The 17,556-nt window shown below is 40.0% G+C and overlaps 1 protein-coding gene across 1 annotated transcript in view; it reads right to left on the bottom strand.

Annotated features, from left to right (window-relative positions):
- Positions 1-569: 569 nt before the first annotated feature.
- Positions 570-17,556, bottom strand: part of Aspm (assembly factor for spindle microtubules) — a 44,836-nt gene continuing 27,849 nt past the window's right edge. Inside the window, exons 18-27 of the mRNA XM_052200777.1 lie at positions 12,076-15,888; positions 10,372-10,538; positions 8,902-8,989; positions 6,327-6,476; positions 4,996-5,187; positions 4,682-4,874; positions 4,389-4,543; positions 3,101-3,277; positions 1,900-2,069; positions 570-1,089 (exon numbers count right to left, since the gene is read on the bottom strand). Of these exons, the coding sequence (XP_052056737.1) occupies positions 987-1,089; positions 1,900-2,069; positions 3,101-3,277; positions 4,389-4,543; positions 4,682-4,874; positions 4,996-5,187; positions 6,327-6,476; positions 8,902-8,989; positions 10,372-10,538; positions 12,076-15,888 (5,208 nt within the window). The 3' untranslated portion in view covers positions 570-986. The remainder of the gene's footprint in view (positions 1,090-1,899; positions 2,070-3,100; positions 3,278-4,388; positions 4,544-4,681; positions 4,875-4,995; positions 5,188-6,326; positions 6,477-8,901; positions 8,990-10,371; positions 10,539-12,075; positions 15,889-17,556) is intronic.

Here is a 17,556-nt window from a genome sequence, read left to right as displayed (position 1 = left end):
GGCTCAGAGCAGAATGTTTCACTAGGGAGTGGTACTATTTGAAAGGATTAGAGGTGTGGCCTTGTTGGGGTGGATAGTAACAGTTCAACAGTCCATGGCAACCGGGTCTCTCAGCCTGCATATCAGGAATTAGAACTCTCTGTTACTTCTCCAGCACACATCCGCAGGTCACTATGCTCCTTGCTATGATGATAATGGATTAACCTCTGACCCTGAAAGTAAGTCCCATTTAAAAGCCCCAATTAAATAAGAGTTGCCATGCTCTGGTTGTCTATAGAACACCAACCAAGACAAACAGAAAACGTAAGACATACAGCATCCTGGGGTTACTTAATATTATTTTCTCATATAAGATTGTAGACTTATCTTCAATCCAATACTGCTTTAAAATGTGCCTCAACTTATGTATAAATCAAAGATACTACTTTTCCTTTAGACATAGGATTACATTAAAAAAATAATACTTTTTAAGTTGAAAGAAACAAATATTGTAGTCACGGCAAACTAGGCTTTCACATGCATTGAACCAGTGTCAAATATCAGCTCTGAAAACATAAATACAAGGGACATTATAGGATTTATCACACTATATTTAGGAATACATACAAACATACATATACATATAATATACAAATATATATATATATGACACCTGCATAATAATTAGTGAAGAGAGGGTGAATTTTCCACCTCACCAAGGTTCCAGAGGACTTTTGACAGCTGATACACAATATTTCACTAAATTTGAAAAAGAGCAAGTAGTGGTATATGGCAGGGTTTGGAGGAAAAATATTTAAATTATAAATCTCAAATATTAAAAAATAGTAAAAATGAAGTCATTAAACAATTTAGTAACTTGTAATATATACATTTTTATTTTTACAGTCATATCTAAACAGTTTATTCTGACAGTAAAAATTGCTCCAGGTATCCATGATTGGCATAATTTTTTTTTTTTGGTCACACACTGAAAATGTTTCCTTTTACTAAAAAGGAATTCCAAGGGTATCCATTACCAGTTGAATAGCTTGCAGGGAATTAGTAATTTCTTCCATATTATCACGCCTCAAAACCCACTGTGGCTTAAGTCTGTTTAAAAAAAATAAAAAGCATTAATGAAGTGTTTTAAGGTGTAGGAGAGCTTCACATAGCTTATTACTATCTATATAACCTATACATTATTTTAAAAATTGATGCTGGCCTCTTTGCTATTTGCCTTCACCATAGCCTTCTCTGTTCATTTACCAGACTCTCGAGGTTTGATCCTTGGTGAAACGGGTTAAGCCTTTTCTCAGATCTTGTCACCATTCTTAGTTCTTAGTGACATCACCATCAATATGACCAAAATCAAGAGTCTGGAGAGTGTAATCCCCCTGCAACGCCTTACATTCTTTCTGTACTACCTTAACAATTCAACTGTCCTTTCTTATAGGCACAGACTAGATTTTGTCTTCACCAGAAGCTGCATGGCCATTGGATCTTAGTGTAGACCTTAAACTCCCATTCTGCAAACTCCACTGATCCTGTCATGGCGCATGCCTTAGTGTAGCACTTTAACCAAATTTTCCATCTCACCAAGGTTCCAGAGGACTTTTGACAGCTGATACACAATATATTTTTAATTTTTTTTTATTTTTCGGCACAGGGTTTCTCTGTGTAGCCCTGGCTGTCCTGGAACTCACTCTGTAGACCACGCTGGCCTCAAACTCAGAAATCCACCTGCCTCTGCCTCCCAAGTGCTGGGATTAAAGGCGTGCACCACTGCTGCCCAGCATATTTTAATTTTAATATAGAAAACGTGATGTATTATAACCAACTTCCAAGCATGTTTTTTAAGCTACTTAAGAGTTAATAAATACTTATTAAATGACTCCATTGAAGATGTATTTAATTGCTTACCTTGAAACCATCCTGGTCTTCATAGATCTTTCTGGTATAATTGGAAAGCCTATACAGGAATTCTGCTTCTGCTTATCAAATAATCCCTGTGTATTTACTTTATGCTTAGGAACCGTAAATTTGTAGAGACGATAAATACGATCAATGACTTTAGATCTACTTTGTGCATCCTAAAAAAAGAAAAAAAAATTACACATGTCAAAACCTGGTAAGAATTACATTTCTCTCCTAATAATGAATTATCATTACTATGATTTTCAAGAACAATGCTCTCCAATACAGTAGATAGACTGACTTAAATTATTAACTAATTTAAATGCAAGTTAGTTATAGGAAGGCATATACTTAAAAAGCTACACATGGACTACAGACAAAAAAGACTTCAGCCAATACACATGTCCAGAGATGAGGTCCTCTCCCTGTCAGTGACAGGATCCCACTGATGTGCCATCCATGGGGAGTTTATGGTCCATCTGCACTTGCTTCCTTCCTAAAGTCTCCCTTACCCACACACGCTCATTCAAATTCACACTCTATCTGTAGCCACAATGAATTTTGGCTACATGGGAGAGCTGGGCATGGTGATGCAATTCTATTTAAAAACAAAACAAAACGTACACCAAAACCCAAACAACAGCAGCAAACAAGCAAGCAAGCAAATACACAAACCTCACACTGAAAATATTCTCTTGCATAAAATCTTCAGTTGTTTCCCAATTTACTCAGAAAAACAAAGCCTGAGTCTAGGTACAGGCCATGGTTCCTCCGTGTCAACCATTGTACCTAGAGGCTCAGTGACCTCAGCACTGAAAGGCTTGCCATCTAAACATGGTAGAGCAGCAGGCCAGGGTTAGGGTTGGGATGTTACACAGACCTGGTTCCTAACATGCCGAGATGTGTTACTCTTCCTAGTGAGTTGCTCACAAGGACAGAATCAAGTCTGCTTCAGAGTTTAGCTTGCCCCCTTTTAGACTGCACTTCAGGGCCATGGGCATGCTATCCATGTGCTCTACCAATGAACCATTATTCCAGCCCTTGAGTCAGATTCTTTTGATTAGAAAAATGTCTGTGTGACATTTTTATCACTGAATAAAAGCAGTTTTGAGTATAGATAAAGCTCTACATTAGTGTGATAACTAAAGGAAAAATTTACAAGTCAAAGACATCAAAAATCTAGGAGAACAGGGACTGATCTACTCACGAAAGCACACTGCTCTGTCTTCAACAGCACTGCTAACAAACAGCACGTTCTTGTGAAGATGCTGGCGCTCTTCTCGGCCACGCGGTCTCCAGGCTTCTCGCGGTACACCTGCAAGAGCTCCAGCAGTGTGTCCACACAGTTCTCAGCATCGTAAATGGCTGAGATCGTCTTATCATACTGAAAGAGACCAGAATAAAATGAAAACTTACGAGGAGCACATGCCTCTAAACAGTCTACCACACAATATGGTTAGAGCCAAATTTCTGAGCATGTGCAGCAAGGAAAGAGGCTCACAGGTGACATCTTGCTGTTTCTGACGCATCTTACACACACATTCCCAGCTTAATCATTTTTAGAACTTAAACATGAACAAAAGCCCAACACTCTTAAGAGAAAGAGAAAAAAGAGAGATTGTGAAGTAGATAAAAAGCTTTTAAAACTCATTGTAGTTTGACTCTCACAATCCGTAATTACCACAGGGTAAGCGAACAGGAAAGAGAAGTTCTAGTTAGCTCCTGGGTTACCTGTTTCTTAAGCAGATGAAATTGCCATAAAGGAAAATGATAATTTTAACACTGAGTCAAGGAATACATTTTCAATGGCTTATTTGTCTAATCGTGTCCTTTTAGTAGCATTGAAATCTACAGGCTAACAATATTAAAATAACTATCACTAGCTAACACCAAGGTCTCCTTAGAGAAGCGCCTCAGGTGTAACCAGTCTTCTCAGGGACACTGAGGCGGGTCCGGGAAGTGCCCCACTTTACAGCTGAGGAACTCGAAGCACACACAGAGAGAACCGAAGCTAGCTGCAGCAGCATGCAGACCCAAGGCCACAGTTCCGAGTATGACATCAGTCTGCTCCCATCTGCTACTTCTCATAAAGGCAGCAGGGTGGCTCAGGACACGGCTCAGGTAGAAAGTCTTTCCTCTTCACGCCTCAACTGTCTCTAACTTGAGTTAGTACTACTGCTATATCTTTTCTGAAAAATGACACAGGGGGTTATAAAAAACTAATAATTCCGTAGCATGTAGACAGTAAATAATAGTATGTTATAAATAAAGCAAAGCAAATCTTATAAAAATCTTTAAAAAAAAATCTTATAAAACTTTTTATATAAGCATTTCCTTACACAGCTATGGTAAGAGACTAAACATTTTTTTTAATCTCAGAAACTCCTGAAAATAAATTTTAAGTCAGAAGCATGATCTAATAATGAACAAGCATAAAATTTAATTTGCTGGGCCATATTTCTAGACATTGTTTTATTATTAAGATGGAAAGTTACCTTTGCCACATTCAACAATACTTGAACAGCATATCCAACAACTTCCATACAAGGAACACTACGATTACAGCTTCGGATCACAACGAAGATGGTAGAAACCGCTCCGCTTTCAGCCATGTTCTCACAGCAAAGGGGAGACAGTCTGGTAACAACCTCTGAGAGAGAAGCACGTGAGTAAGGAAATTCACAGCAACAAGCCTGAACTGCAGGAGCCACTGTACTACCCCACTCTTCACACACCCAGAGAGGAAGTGCAGCTCTGCTCTTAACCGCGGCATTCACAGGACACTAACCCAGGTGCTTCAGTGCATCCAGAATGGCCGACAAGTGTTTGTAGGAGAGCAGGTGATGAAGCGCGCGCTCAGTTCTTCTGTACAGCTTGTCGTCCTCCTCCACGTTCCTGCTCACAGCTCTCAGGCTTCGCCGGATAGCCTTAATCTCTGTGTGATCGTTTTTCTTCCTCCAAGAATAGCCTCTCCATAATGCCTTAACAAGCAGGTATAACAAAGTTATTTAAAGATGTCAGCCAGTACAGGTTTGTACCTTAATTCCAACTGAAGCTGCAACTCCGATTATAATCTTGGGCTAAAACTAGACTTTGGTTTACCTGAATCCTAGTGGCGCTGCTATTGACCTTCTCCTGTCGCCTGCACAGGAGAAAGCGGCGCACTGCCTTCTGGATGACGACAGCGGCCCTTTCCTGCTGGTGCCGGCACGCCCGGGCTTCCCGCTCAGCTTTTATGACCTTATGGTACTGTTCAACGAACCTCTTTTGTTGTAATCTTCTCCGAAACCATCTCTATTCAAAACATGAAGGTTTTCCACTTTTACCTCAGAACATATATATGTGAGCTAATAAACATATAAATATATGCTTATATTCCTATAAACATATATGTGCATGTATATACTTGTTTATATACAAAAATGAAGGAATATTGAATTCTTTTGACCCTCCATCGTGCTCGGTGGCATCGTTTTCCTATTCCACTTGATGCGAATCCTTCAAGCTCTTGCTGGATATGGGCAGCCACAGTTCACAATGTATCTGAATCCTATCAAACTAGGCAGCATTTTGCAAGTTGTTTTCTACCTCAATATTTTATATGTAAATATATGTCAGTATACATATCAGGAAAAATGTCCAGGGTATAACTACTATAAATTTCAATATGGATATGAAATAGAAAAATAGACTAAGCACATTAAAACATTGTAAATAATACACAGATAAGAATTTAAATGACTAATACATATGGGAAAGACTAAAAAATGACTGTAAGCAAGTAAATCCAAAACAAAGAATGTAATTCTATTCCTGTTCATTAGAATGGCAAAATCCGAATGTCTTTGGAGGCCACGGTGGGATAAGGAAATAGAGACACAAGTCTCCACAGCGTGGGGTACAGATGAGTATTTCTATCAGTGGATGGTCACTCCCATTTCTGGCCCATAAAATGTGGACCAATTTCTAACCTTAACTCATCCTATGAGCTATTGTTTAACAGTCTCAATATTTTCCGACCATATGTAAGCACATCTAAAAATGAGTAACATAAAAAACATTCTTGGAGCTAGAGAGATGGCTCCGAGACTCTGCTCTTCCAGAGGTCGTGAGGTCAACTCCCAGCAACTACGTGGTGACTCACAACCATCTGTAAGGGGATCTGATGCCCCCTTCTGGCACACAGGTGTGCATGCAGATAGAGCACTCAGAAACAATCTTAAAAAAAAAACAAAAAAACTTGATTTTTTTGTTTGTTTGATTTAAGATAGAGCTTGTTTGTGTAGCCTTAGCTATCCTGGAATTATTTTTGTAGACCAGGCTGGACTTGATTGCCTGTTCTGCCTCCAGAGAGCTGGGATTAAGGTGTGCACCTCCATACCCGTGACACAAAAAGGAGTATCTTTTCTTTGAATTTGGAGGAAAAAGTTAACCTGAATAAAGATGACTGAATTAGCGTGCTTCTTAGCATTCCTCAGAGTCACGTGGAGTCTATAAGCTCGCTGGATTCTGAGAGCACACATGTGACAGTATGCAGCTGCAGTAAAGCGGAAAACCCGAATTTGGGCTTTCTGTTCTGAAACCTAAAGCACAGAGAGAAAAAATTTCAATAGAAAAATAGGCAAAATACATAAAAAATTTTTTAAAGAAGAAAATATATAGATTAAAAAGTATTTTTATATAAGCATATGAAACATATATATGTAGTGAGTGTTCTACTCAGGACATTAAAAGCAAACCACAAGTAATAATCACTATTCCTTAATATCTCTTAACATCAATGGACTCAATTCCCCAATAAAAAGACATAGACTGGATACGAACACAGGACCCTACATTTTGCTGCATACAGGAAACACACCTCAGTGTCAAAGACAAACACTACCTTAGAGTAAAAGGCTAGAAGACAATTTTACAAGCCAATGGTCTCAGGAAACGAGCAGGAGTAGCCATTCTAATATCACATAAAATTGACTTTCAACCTAAAGTCATCAAAAGAGACATGGAAGGACACTTCTTGCTGGTCAAAGGAAAAATCCACCAAGAAGAACTTTCAATTCTGAACATCTATGCACCAAATGCAACGGCATCCTCATTCGTAAAAGAAACTTTACTAAAGCTCAAAGCACACATTGTACCTAACACAATAACAACACTCCACTCTCCTCAATGGACCGATCAGGAAAACAGAAACTAAACAGGGACACAGTAAAACTAATTGAAGCTTTGGACCAATTGGATTTAACTGATATTTATAGAACATCTCACCCTAAAGCAAAAGAATATACCTTTTTCTCAGCACCTCATGGTACCTTCTCCAAAATCGACCATGTAATTGGTCACAAGACAGACTCAAGAAATACAAGAAGATCGAACTAATCCCATGCCTCCTATCAGATCACTATGAAGTAAGAGTGGTTTTCAATAGCAACAAAAACAACAGAAAGCCCACATACACATGGAGGCTGAACAATACTCTACTCAATGACATCTTGGCCAAAGAAGAAATAAAGAAAGAAATCAGAGACTTTTTAGGATTTAATGAAAATGAAGGCACAACATACCCAAATCTTTGGGACACAATGAAAGCAATGCTAAGAGGAAAACTCATAGCCCTGAATGCCTCCAAAAAGAAAATGGAGAGAGCATACACTAGCAGGAATAAGATTTTCAACCTGTTAGAAGTTCTGGGATTTCTCACTGTAAAGTGAGATTCGTTACTCATAATATTCTTTACTTTCATAGTTTAAGAATGTCCTACGTCATGACATGGGAAAGTGATAACACATTACTTCTGAAACTATACAGGTCTATAGTAAAAAAGCTATAGATGAGCAGCTGTCAGGGACCTCCCCTTTCCTCCTGATTCTTCCATTTGTGTGAGAGAAAGGAAAGGATGCTGGCTGATACAGGACAAGCACACTGGGCCAAAGCCCAAGCTACGGAGTGATACGCACAGCAGCCATTGGGAAGGAGTCATAGCAAAGGTGGCGTGCAGCTTCATGGGCTGCAGTGCAGGGTGGGGAGAGAGTTGAACACTTGCTGTTCTTACAGAGGACCTGGCTTTGGCTCCCAAGCACTCACATCGTGGCTTACAACCTTCTACAACTCCAGCTTCAAAGGATCAGCATATTCCTGTACCTCCATAGCTCCTGCATGCACACATTGCACATACATACACTAGGCACACACACAGAAAAGAGAAAATACTTAACAAAAGAACTTCATAGCATGTCAAGTACATTCCTTAGACTGCCCAATTATAGAATAGCTTCTTTTACACACTTAAAAGGCTACAGCTCGAATCCATTTAAGCTAGGTCGGCTTTATAAATTACTTATAAAACAATCACGGGCAATTTAGCACTAAACAGCTTCTAGCATTTAAAATGATCAAAGCAATAGCAACTATCATATAAAGTTAGTATACAGGGCCTGCCTGGCATGCATTAAGGGCCAAAAGTCACAGAAAAGACAACTGTGGTTATGTAGCTGGAATGAACATTACATGAACATAAATCATATATGCAAAATTCTAATTTTGATAAATAGCAACTATTTAAAATCTATGTTTAACAATAGGCCATGGGCTTTATAGTTAGTCTAAAACTCTGCCATATACTTAAACAAATCAACTATGGTTTAGAAAGCATGTTGTAAAATATTAAACTAGACAAAAAAATATTTACTTCTTTATGTTTTCCCAAGCATATATTATTTTTACAACAATCATGAAAAATTCGAGTTTCAGAGTATTTTACTTGATACACATACGACAAGAGAGGAGAGGGGAGGGGAAGAGGAAGAAGACAAGAAGTGGGGGAGGGAGGGAGAGAGGGAAAAGACACAGAGCGCCTCATGTATACCATTACTGGCAAAATCATAGTTAAATCAGAATCGAATTTTAATCGACTACACCAGATGTGTGTAAAACAAATGCACAGTTCAAGCTCTAATATTCTTTGCATTTTATTTCCTAACATGGGTCTGTGTGTTTATTTACACTTACTTTTAAATTCTCATGCACTCCTCTTGCAGAGAGTATAGCTCTCCATTTCCTTTGAATTATAACAGCTGCTGCTCTCATCTTCAAGAATCTGAAAAGTAGGTTAGAGAGAACTTTGAATCATTTGATCTAGGCACTGCTGTCCCCAATACAGAGGAGAGGAACATGTAAGACTAGCAATAATGTAAGATACAACAGTACACTTCCCACTTCAGCTCCTGCAGTCAGTCTCACTCAGGCAATGAAAGCCAGGTTTGCAAATAACAATATTCAACTGTATAAAATATAAGCTTTAAAATCTAGTAGGACAAAGAATTTTGTAGAATATGTTTTCAATGTTTTATGAAGAGAAAAATTCTGAATGATAGAGGCAGTCGCTGAAATGAACTCATCAAAAGAGAAATGGACACTTAAGGAAAAGAAAGACTGGTTCTATAACATGAACCTGACACTTAACAGCAACTAGCTTGTCTTAGCATCATGATTCTTAGAAAACAAGGCTGAGCCTCCGGAAGAGAAGCCCACCATTGGTATGAGAATTTACCTTCATACTGACTGACCTACCTACAACTGACCCATTTCCCCAACAGCATTGGTAGAGAAGCTCTTCAAACTCTAGAGGTCCCCTTTAGTGAATTTTAAGCAATTACTGATGCAATAGCTTATCAATTCTGGATAAAAAAAAAATTCTTAAATTATGGCATTAAAAAATAAAAGGACAGCTAGTATAACTTTATTAACATCTTTGAAACAGAAATTAAGTAAGCACAGGCTCTTCATCATTAAGGATAAAGTAGATAGAAAATAAAACACAGTATGTATGACAAAAACAAAACTCAGACTTTTGAACCAGCAAAGTGTCTGCTGTGAAGGCATGAAGACCTGAGTTCAGATCCTACGTGCCCATGTAGAAGCCAGCATCAGGAGACAGGCAGATTTAGAGTTTGCTGGATACTTACTCTAGTTAACTGCTGAGTTCAGTGAAAGACCTTGTCTCGAAAAGTAAGTGGACAGTGATGACCTATGCCCCTCCTTCTCACTCGCAGTAGACTACCCACAGAGAAATGGACAACTGTTACCAGCAGCGAAATCAACAGAGAGTGAAAATGAAACTAGACCAGTTTATTCAGGTTCCTTCTGTCATCCCTTTGGATCTAAATAAATCACATACATACTTTTTACTAAATTATATCATTAAAGCCATATATATGTATATATAATATATATATATAGATATAGATATATAGATATATATAGATATATATAGATATATATAGATATATATAGATATATATAAACTAAGCCCAAAAGATATATCTTGTATCATTAATGGAGAATGAACATAAACACATACACACACACACACAAATTTTAAAACCAAATAAACCAACATAGCAATTACTTACAAGGAAAAAGCAGTGTTGTTACTTTACCTAAGATCCTTTATACTTCCACAGAGTTGTAATACATTACCTCATTCTCTCTAGCTTCGCATAGAAGTGACCCTGAATAATTTTAACAGCTTTCAATACAGTTAGATGTCTCTTGCGCACTCTCCAGCACCTATACCAAGCTTGAATCCTGCAGGCAGCTTCCACTTTGGATAAGTATTTCTTAGCTTTATATTTTCCCCATACGGCCTATATCAAGCATAGAAATATAAGTTTACAATAATGGTCTACAATTGCAAACTAGAAAGATCTTATGCAATTATTGTTATAGTAATTGTAAAAATTAATATGCAATTAGTGGACACAAAACATTCATTGTAAATATCAAGTTGGTTTCTGCTCTACCAGACTGACTCACAGAGAGCCTTCAACTATGTAAATACAACAGTGTATGTGTAGTAATCACTTTGTCACACATATTATGTGGCTGGTGGCCAGTCCACCACAGCACAGCCTAATCAGAAGTTTAAAACTACACTATGCAGGATTTGCTGAAAGCAGACTGATGCTCACTGTCCTCAAGGCGTCCAGAAGAACAAAGTAAAAGAAATCCTACTTTCTGGAGACAAAAAAAAAAAAAAAAAAACCCGACAGTTTCCCTTCCACATTCATTGGCCATCTGCCTAAAGCAGGATTTCAAAAAGACAGCCATTTCTCTGTAGAGGTAAATCTCCAACCCATACAACCCGGTTAAAGAAATCACAACTCAATTTATAGGAATACAAGCCACCCGCCTAGATTAGGCAGATCTACCACTACACTACTCTATTCCCATTGATCTCTCCCTGTCTCTCCCCAAAACTTTTCAGTTCCACTTCCCCCCTCCTGCCCAATCACCAGCTCTAGTTAAGTTAAGGTGGGGGAGAAGGTTCACAAGGCACCAGTATACAGAATTAACATCTAGTCTGCAGCCCCTCCCAGGAGAGGAATTAGCATCAAAATACAAGACCAGGCCAATCCACAACACTTCTCATTTTGGCAACTTGGTGATTGTGACAACTATAACTTATTCAATTAAAATTTAAAAAATGATTGTTACAGCAATAAAATATACATATAGACCAGAGAAATTAAATAACAGTTGATACACTGTTCAAATGATACAAGGTCTGTCATAGTTAACTGTGAAATACTCCCCAAACCCTCTATTTGTATAAAATAGAATCCAGTTGATTTTCATGAGATTAGTTTGGCTACTGCTACATGAAGAAGTCTAACTAAAATCTAAAGCAATCACTGATTTGTAGTCTCTGGAATTGGAGCACACTTCCTGTTCTCTCCCAATCCTCGGCTGGTTGATAGCAAATGTCTCAGTTTTCTTCTTTCCTATGATCATGTAGCCTTTGCTCGATACCCTTGTGTTCTTATGGTCTCTAGACCCTCTTCTTCCTACACATCCTTCAGTGTGATTAAAAATATACAAATCGATCTAAAAAACTGTACTGGTCTTCTGACCTCCAGACACAGTAAGCTGCCTTAGTAGCAGTCTGTGAGACGGGAGGATCTGTAGCTTCACGATGATCTGGTCACCATTTCAATCCTTCAGCTGCTCCTGGTGGCCAGGAAGGGTCTATCTGCTGAACTGCTAACTTTTCATTTCCTCTCTACTAATGCTAAACCACCACCACTACACAACGTAGCTCTTTGCTCAATAAACAGCTTCAGCATATGCATTTGGCAGTGAGTCTCCCGTGGCAGCCAGGCCCAGGTGTGGTACTTTACTTACCCGGAAGCCTCTTTGCTCCATAAGCCTCCTTGCTTTAAAGGCTCTAAAATGCTTCTGTATAATCACGGCGGCCTCATGCTGCCGCTGAACTTCTTTTGCGGTGTTTAAACCCTGGAAATGCAACTGGTTGAATGCTTCTCCCTCACCCGCCTTGAGCAGATCTTGCCGGCTCTTACTGGCTCTGTATGCTCTTTGTATCACTTCTGCTGCCCACCGAAGCCGCTGATACAAACGACGCTGCCTGTACATCCTGTACGTGCTCTGTATTCTGACAGCGGCACTGTGTTCTTCTCTGATGAGTTTTTCTTTTTGTAGTTTTATAGTTCTGTATGTTCGATACTGCTGCTGAATTCTAATCGAGGCGCGTTTCCAAAGGTGAAATCTAACGTAAGTTCTGTGCATTCTGAAAGTAGCCTGGATAAGAGCTGCAGCCCTGTGCATTTCTTGTAACTTCCTTTGTACCATCAGTCTTCGATAAGAGGACTGTATTGTAATGGCTGCCTTTCGTAACTGCAAGGATTGGTGCAATTTATGCTTGGCATAAAGGGTGGCTCGGAATTTCCTCTGCACAAATATTGCAGCTTTTCTGAGAGCGAGGAATCGTCTCCTTGCTATAAAAGCTCTAAATTTACTCTGAATAAGGGTTGCAGAAGAATGCATGGTCTTCAAATGACTTCTGGTTTTTATCCCCCTAAAGGCAGCCTGCAGGATCACAGCAGCATGTCTTTGCCTGGTGAAAAGCTGCCTCTGCAGTTCTGCAGCTCTGTGTGCTTGGTATCGCCTTTGGAGCACAACTGAGGCCCGCTTCAGATGCTGGTACCTCACACAGGCTCTGTGCATTCGGAAAGCGGCCTGAATCACAGTAGCAGCCCTGTGCATCTTCTGCACCCTTTTCCTCACCACCCATCCTTTGTATGATGACTGGATCTTTGTGGCTGCCTTTTCCAACAGCAATTGTTGCCGGCAATACCTGGTGTGAAGTCTTGCTCGGTACTGTCTCTGAATCCAAATGACAGTTTTCCTGAGAGAGAGGAACTTCCGTCTCATCAGGAGAGTCCTGAATCTCCTCTGAATGAGAGCAGCAGCTAAGTGCATAGCTTTTAAGCGTCTCCTAGTTTTCAGTCCCCTAAAGGCAGCCTGAAGGAGGATTACAGAACGCCTCAGTCGGCTGTACCTCTGAAACTCAGCGCGGCCTTCTTTCACTGCTCGGTATCTCTGCTGCACCACTGTTGCCGCCCTCCTCAACCGATGGAAATATGCTTGCTGTCTGTGTCTCCTAAAATATGACTGAATGAGTATGGCTGCAACATGCATCTTTCTTACAGTCTGTCTAACTCTTGCTCCTCTGACACCAGCCTGAAGGGTTTTAATAGCCGTCAAAGTCCTCAGGTACTTTTCATGTTGATTTTTACCTAGATAATACGCTCTGTATCGCTCCTGAATCACCACAGCTGCTGCTCTCATCTTGTGGTACCTTACTCTCGACTGATGCATCTTAAAGGTGGCTTGAATAAGTGTGGCCGCCATGTGCATGTGCAGAATGTGTCTCCTAACTCTAATGCCTCGATAAGCAGCTTGGACTGCAATTGCTGCTCTCTTGAAGGTAAGGTATTCCTGATGTTGCTGGGTTGTGACTTGAATATTCCGATACCACCTCTGAATTATAATAGCCGAAGTTCTATAAGTCCTGTATTTCTTTTGTGTTCTGTAGGCTCTAAATTTAGACTGTATAGTGGCTGCTGCTTTGTGGTATTCAGCTATCTGTTTTCTCACTTTCATAGCCCGGTAAGCTGACTGTAAAACTACTACAGCCGCTTTCCTTTTCAGGTATAAATGGCGTTGTTCCTTTCCCACTTTGTAAGCCCTATAGCACACCTGAATCCGAAGAGCAGCGGTCCTCAGGATGCCCCACGCCCTGCGCTGAATGTGCATCCTGTAATATGACTGTATGAGGGCAGCGCACTGGTGTTGCCGGGCAATCTGTCTTCTCAGGGTCTTTCCCTTCCATGTGGCCTGAAACACCAGAGCTGCACGACGCAGCCTGATGTACTCCAAGCGCTGCCTCCTTCCGGCAGCCCATGCCCTGACATGCTGCTGCAGGACTACTGCAGCTGCTCTTAGGTGTTTATACTGCTTCCGGGTCACGGCCATTCTAAAAGTAGACTGGATCTTCACTGCAGCCTGATGTTGCCTCCTGAGCTGCTGCCGAACTTGCCAGCCACGGAAGGTAGACTGGAGAGAAACCACAGCCTCTCTCGTCTTTAGAAATTGAACTCTTGTGTCATAAGCAACCTTGTGTGCCCTGTACCATCTCTGAATGTTCACAGCGGACTGAAGCACAGTCTGGTATTTCATCCTCTGACGGTGGCCTCTAAAAACCCTCTGAATGGTAACAGCAGCTGTAGACTGCTGCTTGATTTGCCGGCGTGCTTTCCAGCCTCGGTAAGCGGCCTGCAAACAAATAGCTGCTCCTTTGGCCTGCAGGAAGTTCTCCCTTTGACTGACTTGTGCTCTGTAGGCACAGTAGAAACTCTGAATGACAAGAGCGGCCTTGCGCATCCTCAGGTAGCGCTGCCTCGCCGTCCTCATTCTGAAGTACGACTGTAGAGAAGTGGCAGCTCTGTTCTGTAACCTCATCTGCCTTCTGACCAGGCAGCCTCTAAAGTATGACTGCAGTGTGATACAGGACTCACGCACCTGTATGTACTCTCTTCTCTCCTGTGAAGCCAGTTTCTGGGACCGGTACCACTGCTGGATAAGCAGAGCAGCCGCTCTCACCTGTAAGTACTGCTTCCGTGACTGTTTCATTCTGACAACTGACTGAAGCTTTATGGTGGCATTTCTGAAGCTCTGAAACTTCTTTCTGGATATATAAGCTCGATAACATGACTGAATCTTTATAACAGATGTTAAAGCATGACGAAATGTTTTCCTGGCTTGCATCCCTCGATATGCGGACTGTAGAACAATGACTGAAGACCTTGTTTTCTGAAAAGCTGCTAGAACCTTCCTAGCTAAAATGGAAGCTCGGAAATGAGTCTGAATTGTAATAGCTGCTTTCTTTATCTTTTTATATTTCTGTAGTTGTTGGTGTTTTCTTATGTGTGCTTGCAATTTGATGACCATCTTTTTAAAGTTTAAAAATCTAACTCTTTCTTGTCTCATTCTCCAATACGACTGAAGGACACAGGCAGCTAGAATCTGCAAACTGTATGAACGGCGAGCCTTCATGCCCCTGAATGAAGCCTGCAGTCGAATGGCGGCAGCTCGTTTCTGCAAATAGTCGGTGCGCGCCAGCTTCCCCTTCTGATACGCCCTGTAGTGTTTCTGGAGAGTCAGGACGGCATCTTTTCTTCTTTTATATAACTTTTGGGCTTGAAAGCACCTAACTCTTCTCTGGATGACAACAACACAAGATCTAATATAACTGTATTTCTGCAATTCCCTGTGCATTCTGTACCAAGACTGTATCACAACAGCAGATCTTTCCCGTGTTTGTTTCCTGGCATGCCATTGTCTAAAAGCTCGCTGCAATGTTACTGCAGCTTTGGTTTGTAACCGCAGCTTGCGTCGCTTCCACCTTCTGAACATAAACTGTATGACAAGGGAGGAGGATCTCAGCTTGTGAAATCTTTGCTGATCTCGTTTTCTACTTAAATAGGCGCGCCAATGCCTCTGAATTGTAACTGTGGCCCAAAGATATTGTTTGTAAGATATAAGAGCAATTTTCATTCTTATCCGTGACTGAAGGATGACTGTGTAGTGTTTCAACCTCAGAAACTGTTTTCTGGTGGAATATCTTCTCCAATAAGCCTGAGAAATGTAAGAAAGAAAACAAAGTGAAATACACATAGCTTTCTAAGTTAACAGAAAATGCTCATTCATCTAGCACTCTGCTTTAAAATGCCCATGCTAAGGGCTGGAGAGATGGCTGCCACCCAGACCCAGAGGACCCAAGTGTGGATCCCAATACCCACATCAGGCAGTTCACAATGTTCCAAACATTAAAATGTTACAAAAGGAAAGGGGAAAACGTGCTGAACAGCTACATAATGCTCTAAATATTAAAGGTGATGCCTCTTGAGTAGACATTGTAAAAGGAACTTCTGGTAGTCCGAAGATGCTAGGTACACTGGATGGTGTGAAAATGCAAATGCCATGCAATTTCATAACAATCTTGTTCATACACAGAATTTTGGAATCTGTCAGGGACCTCAAACAAATTCTCTGTGTATGAGACACACAGGTGACTGCTTATCACATGACTATGTCCATGAGGTGTAAGCTGCACAATGATGCATTCATGATTCCATTGTCTAGACCCCTGGCGGGAAGTAATGTCTAGAATGAAAAACTCAACCATGCTAACACCCAAGCTCCAAGTTTTCCAATCAGGAAGTGCACAAGCAAATTAAGTAGACAGCTGGTTCTTGTAAGAAAATAAATTGCCAATAAATACATTCTCAACCATGAGGAAAATGAAAAGCTTTAGATAAGTTGTGCTAAATTTAGAATCCTCAGGTTAGGTAGCTAAGGGACACCGAAGGAAGAAAAAACAAAAGCAAGGACAAAACAAGTATAGTCCTTGCACTAAAAGAAAGACATTGCCTACCCAGATTACTATATCCCACAAAACTGTCACAATTAAAGAAAAAATAATAATTTTGCATGGGAAAAAAAAAAGCTGAAAGAATTTGTGATCACCAAATCACCACTATATAAGATATCTACAGGAATGCTTCAGATTGAAGAGAAAGAAAAATTCATCTAGGAAGCTGTGGGATAAAATAAACCATGCTAGAACAGAAGATAAGCAAATGAGAACTAGGAATACACCAAGCACCACAAAGCTAACTGGCAGGAGCTACCACAGACCTCGCAATAATAACTTTGAATGCTAAAGCTCTTAATTCTCCAATCAAAAACTTAAGTCTAGGAGACTGGATCCATTTCCTTGCTGCCTCTAAAAGCTACATCTCACCACTGAAGATTGATATTATCTGAGGATGAAAGGAAGATCAAAGTAATTTTAAGGAAATGAAAGTAAAAAACAAGCAAATATGCATCTATTCTCTGACAAGGTAGATATTACAGTTATAAACTTATATTTTGTAAACATACTTGTACCCAATTACTCAAAACAAGTTCTACTAGATATAGAAATATGAGTTAATTTCAAACACAGTAATAGTGATTGACCTCGGTATCATACTCTCAGCAACAGAGAGGTCATTCTGATAATATATACATCAAATGGACATAACAGACATCTACAAACATTCTAAACCAAGCCTACAGGGCATTTGTTTCTCAACAGTCCCTGGAACTTTCTCAAAAATACATCCTATGTTAGGACATGAATATAGTAAATTGAAATAACTCTTTATATTCTGTCTAACCATAATTGAACAGAGTAAGAAATCAATAGCAAGAAAAACTATAGAATGTATACAAACTAACAGAGAATGACTACATTACCAA

The sequence above is a fragment of the Apodemus sylvaticus genome, chromosome 12 (assembly GCF_947179515.1).
Source record: "Apodemus sylvaticus chromosome 12, mApoSyl1.1, whole genome shotgun sequence".
Classification (NCBI taxonomy): domain Eukaryota; kingdom Metazoa; phylum Chordata; class Mammalia; order Rodentia; family Muridae; genus Apodemus; species Apodemus sylvaticus.
The sequence above is the reverse complement of the archived record's forward strand: the minus strand, read 5'-3'. Positions and strand labels throughout refer to the sequence as shown.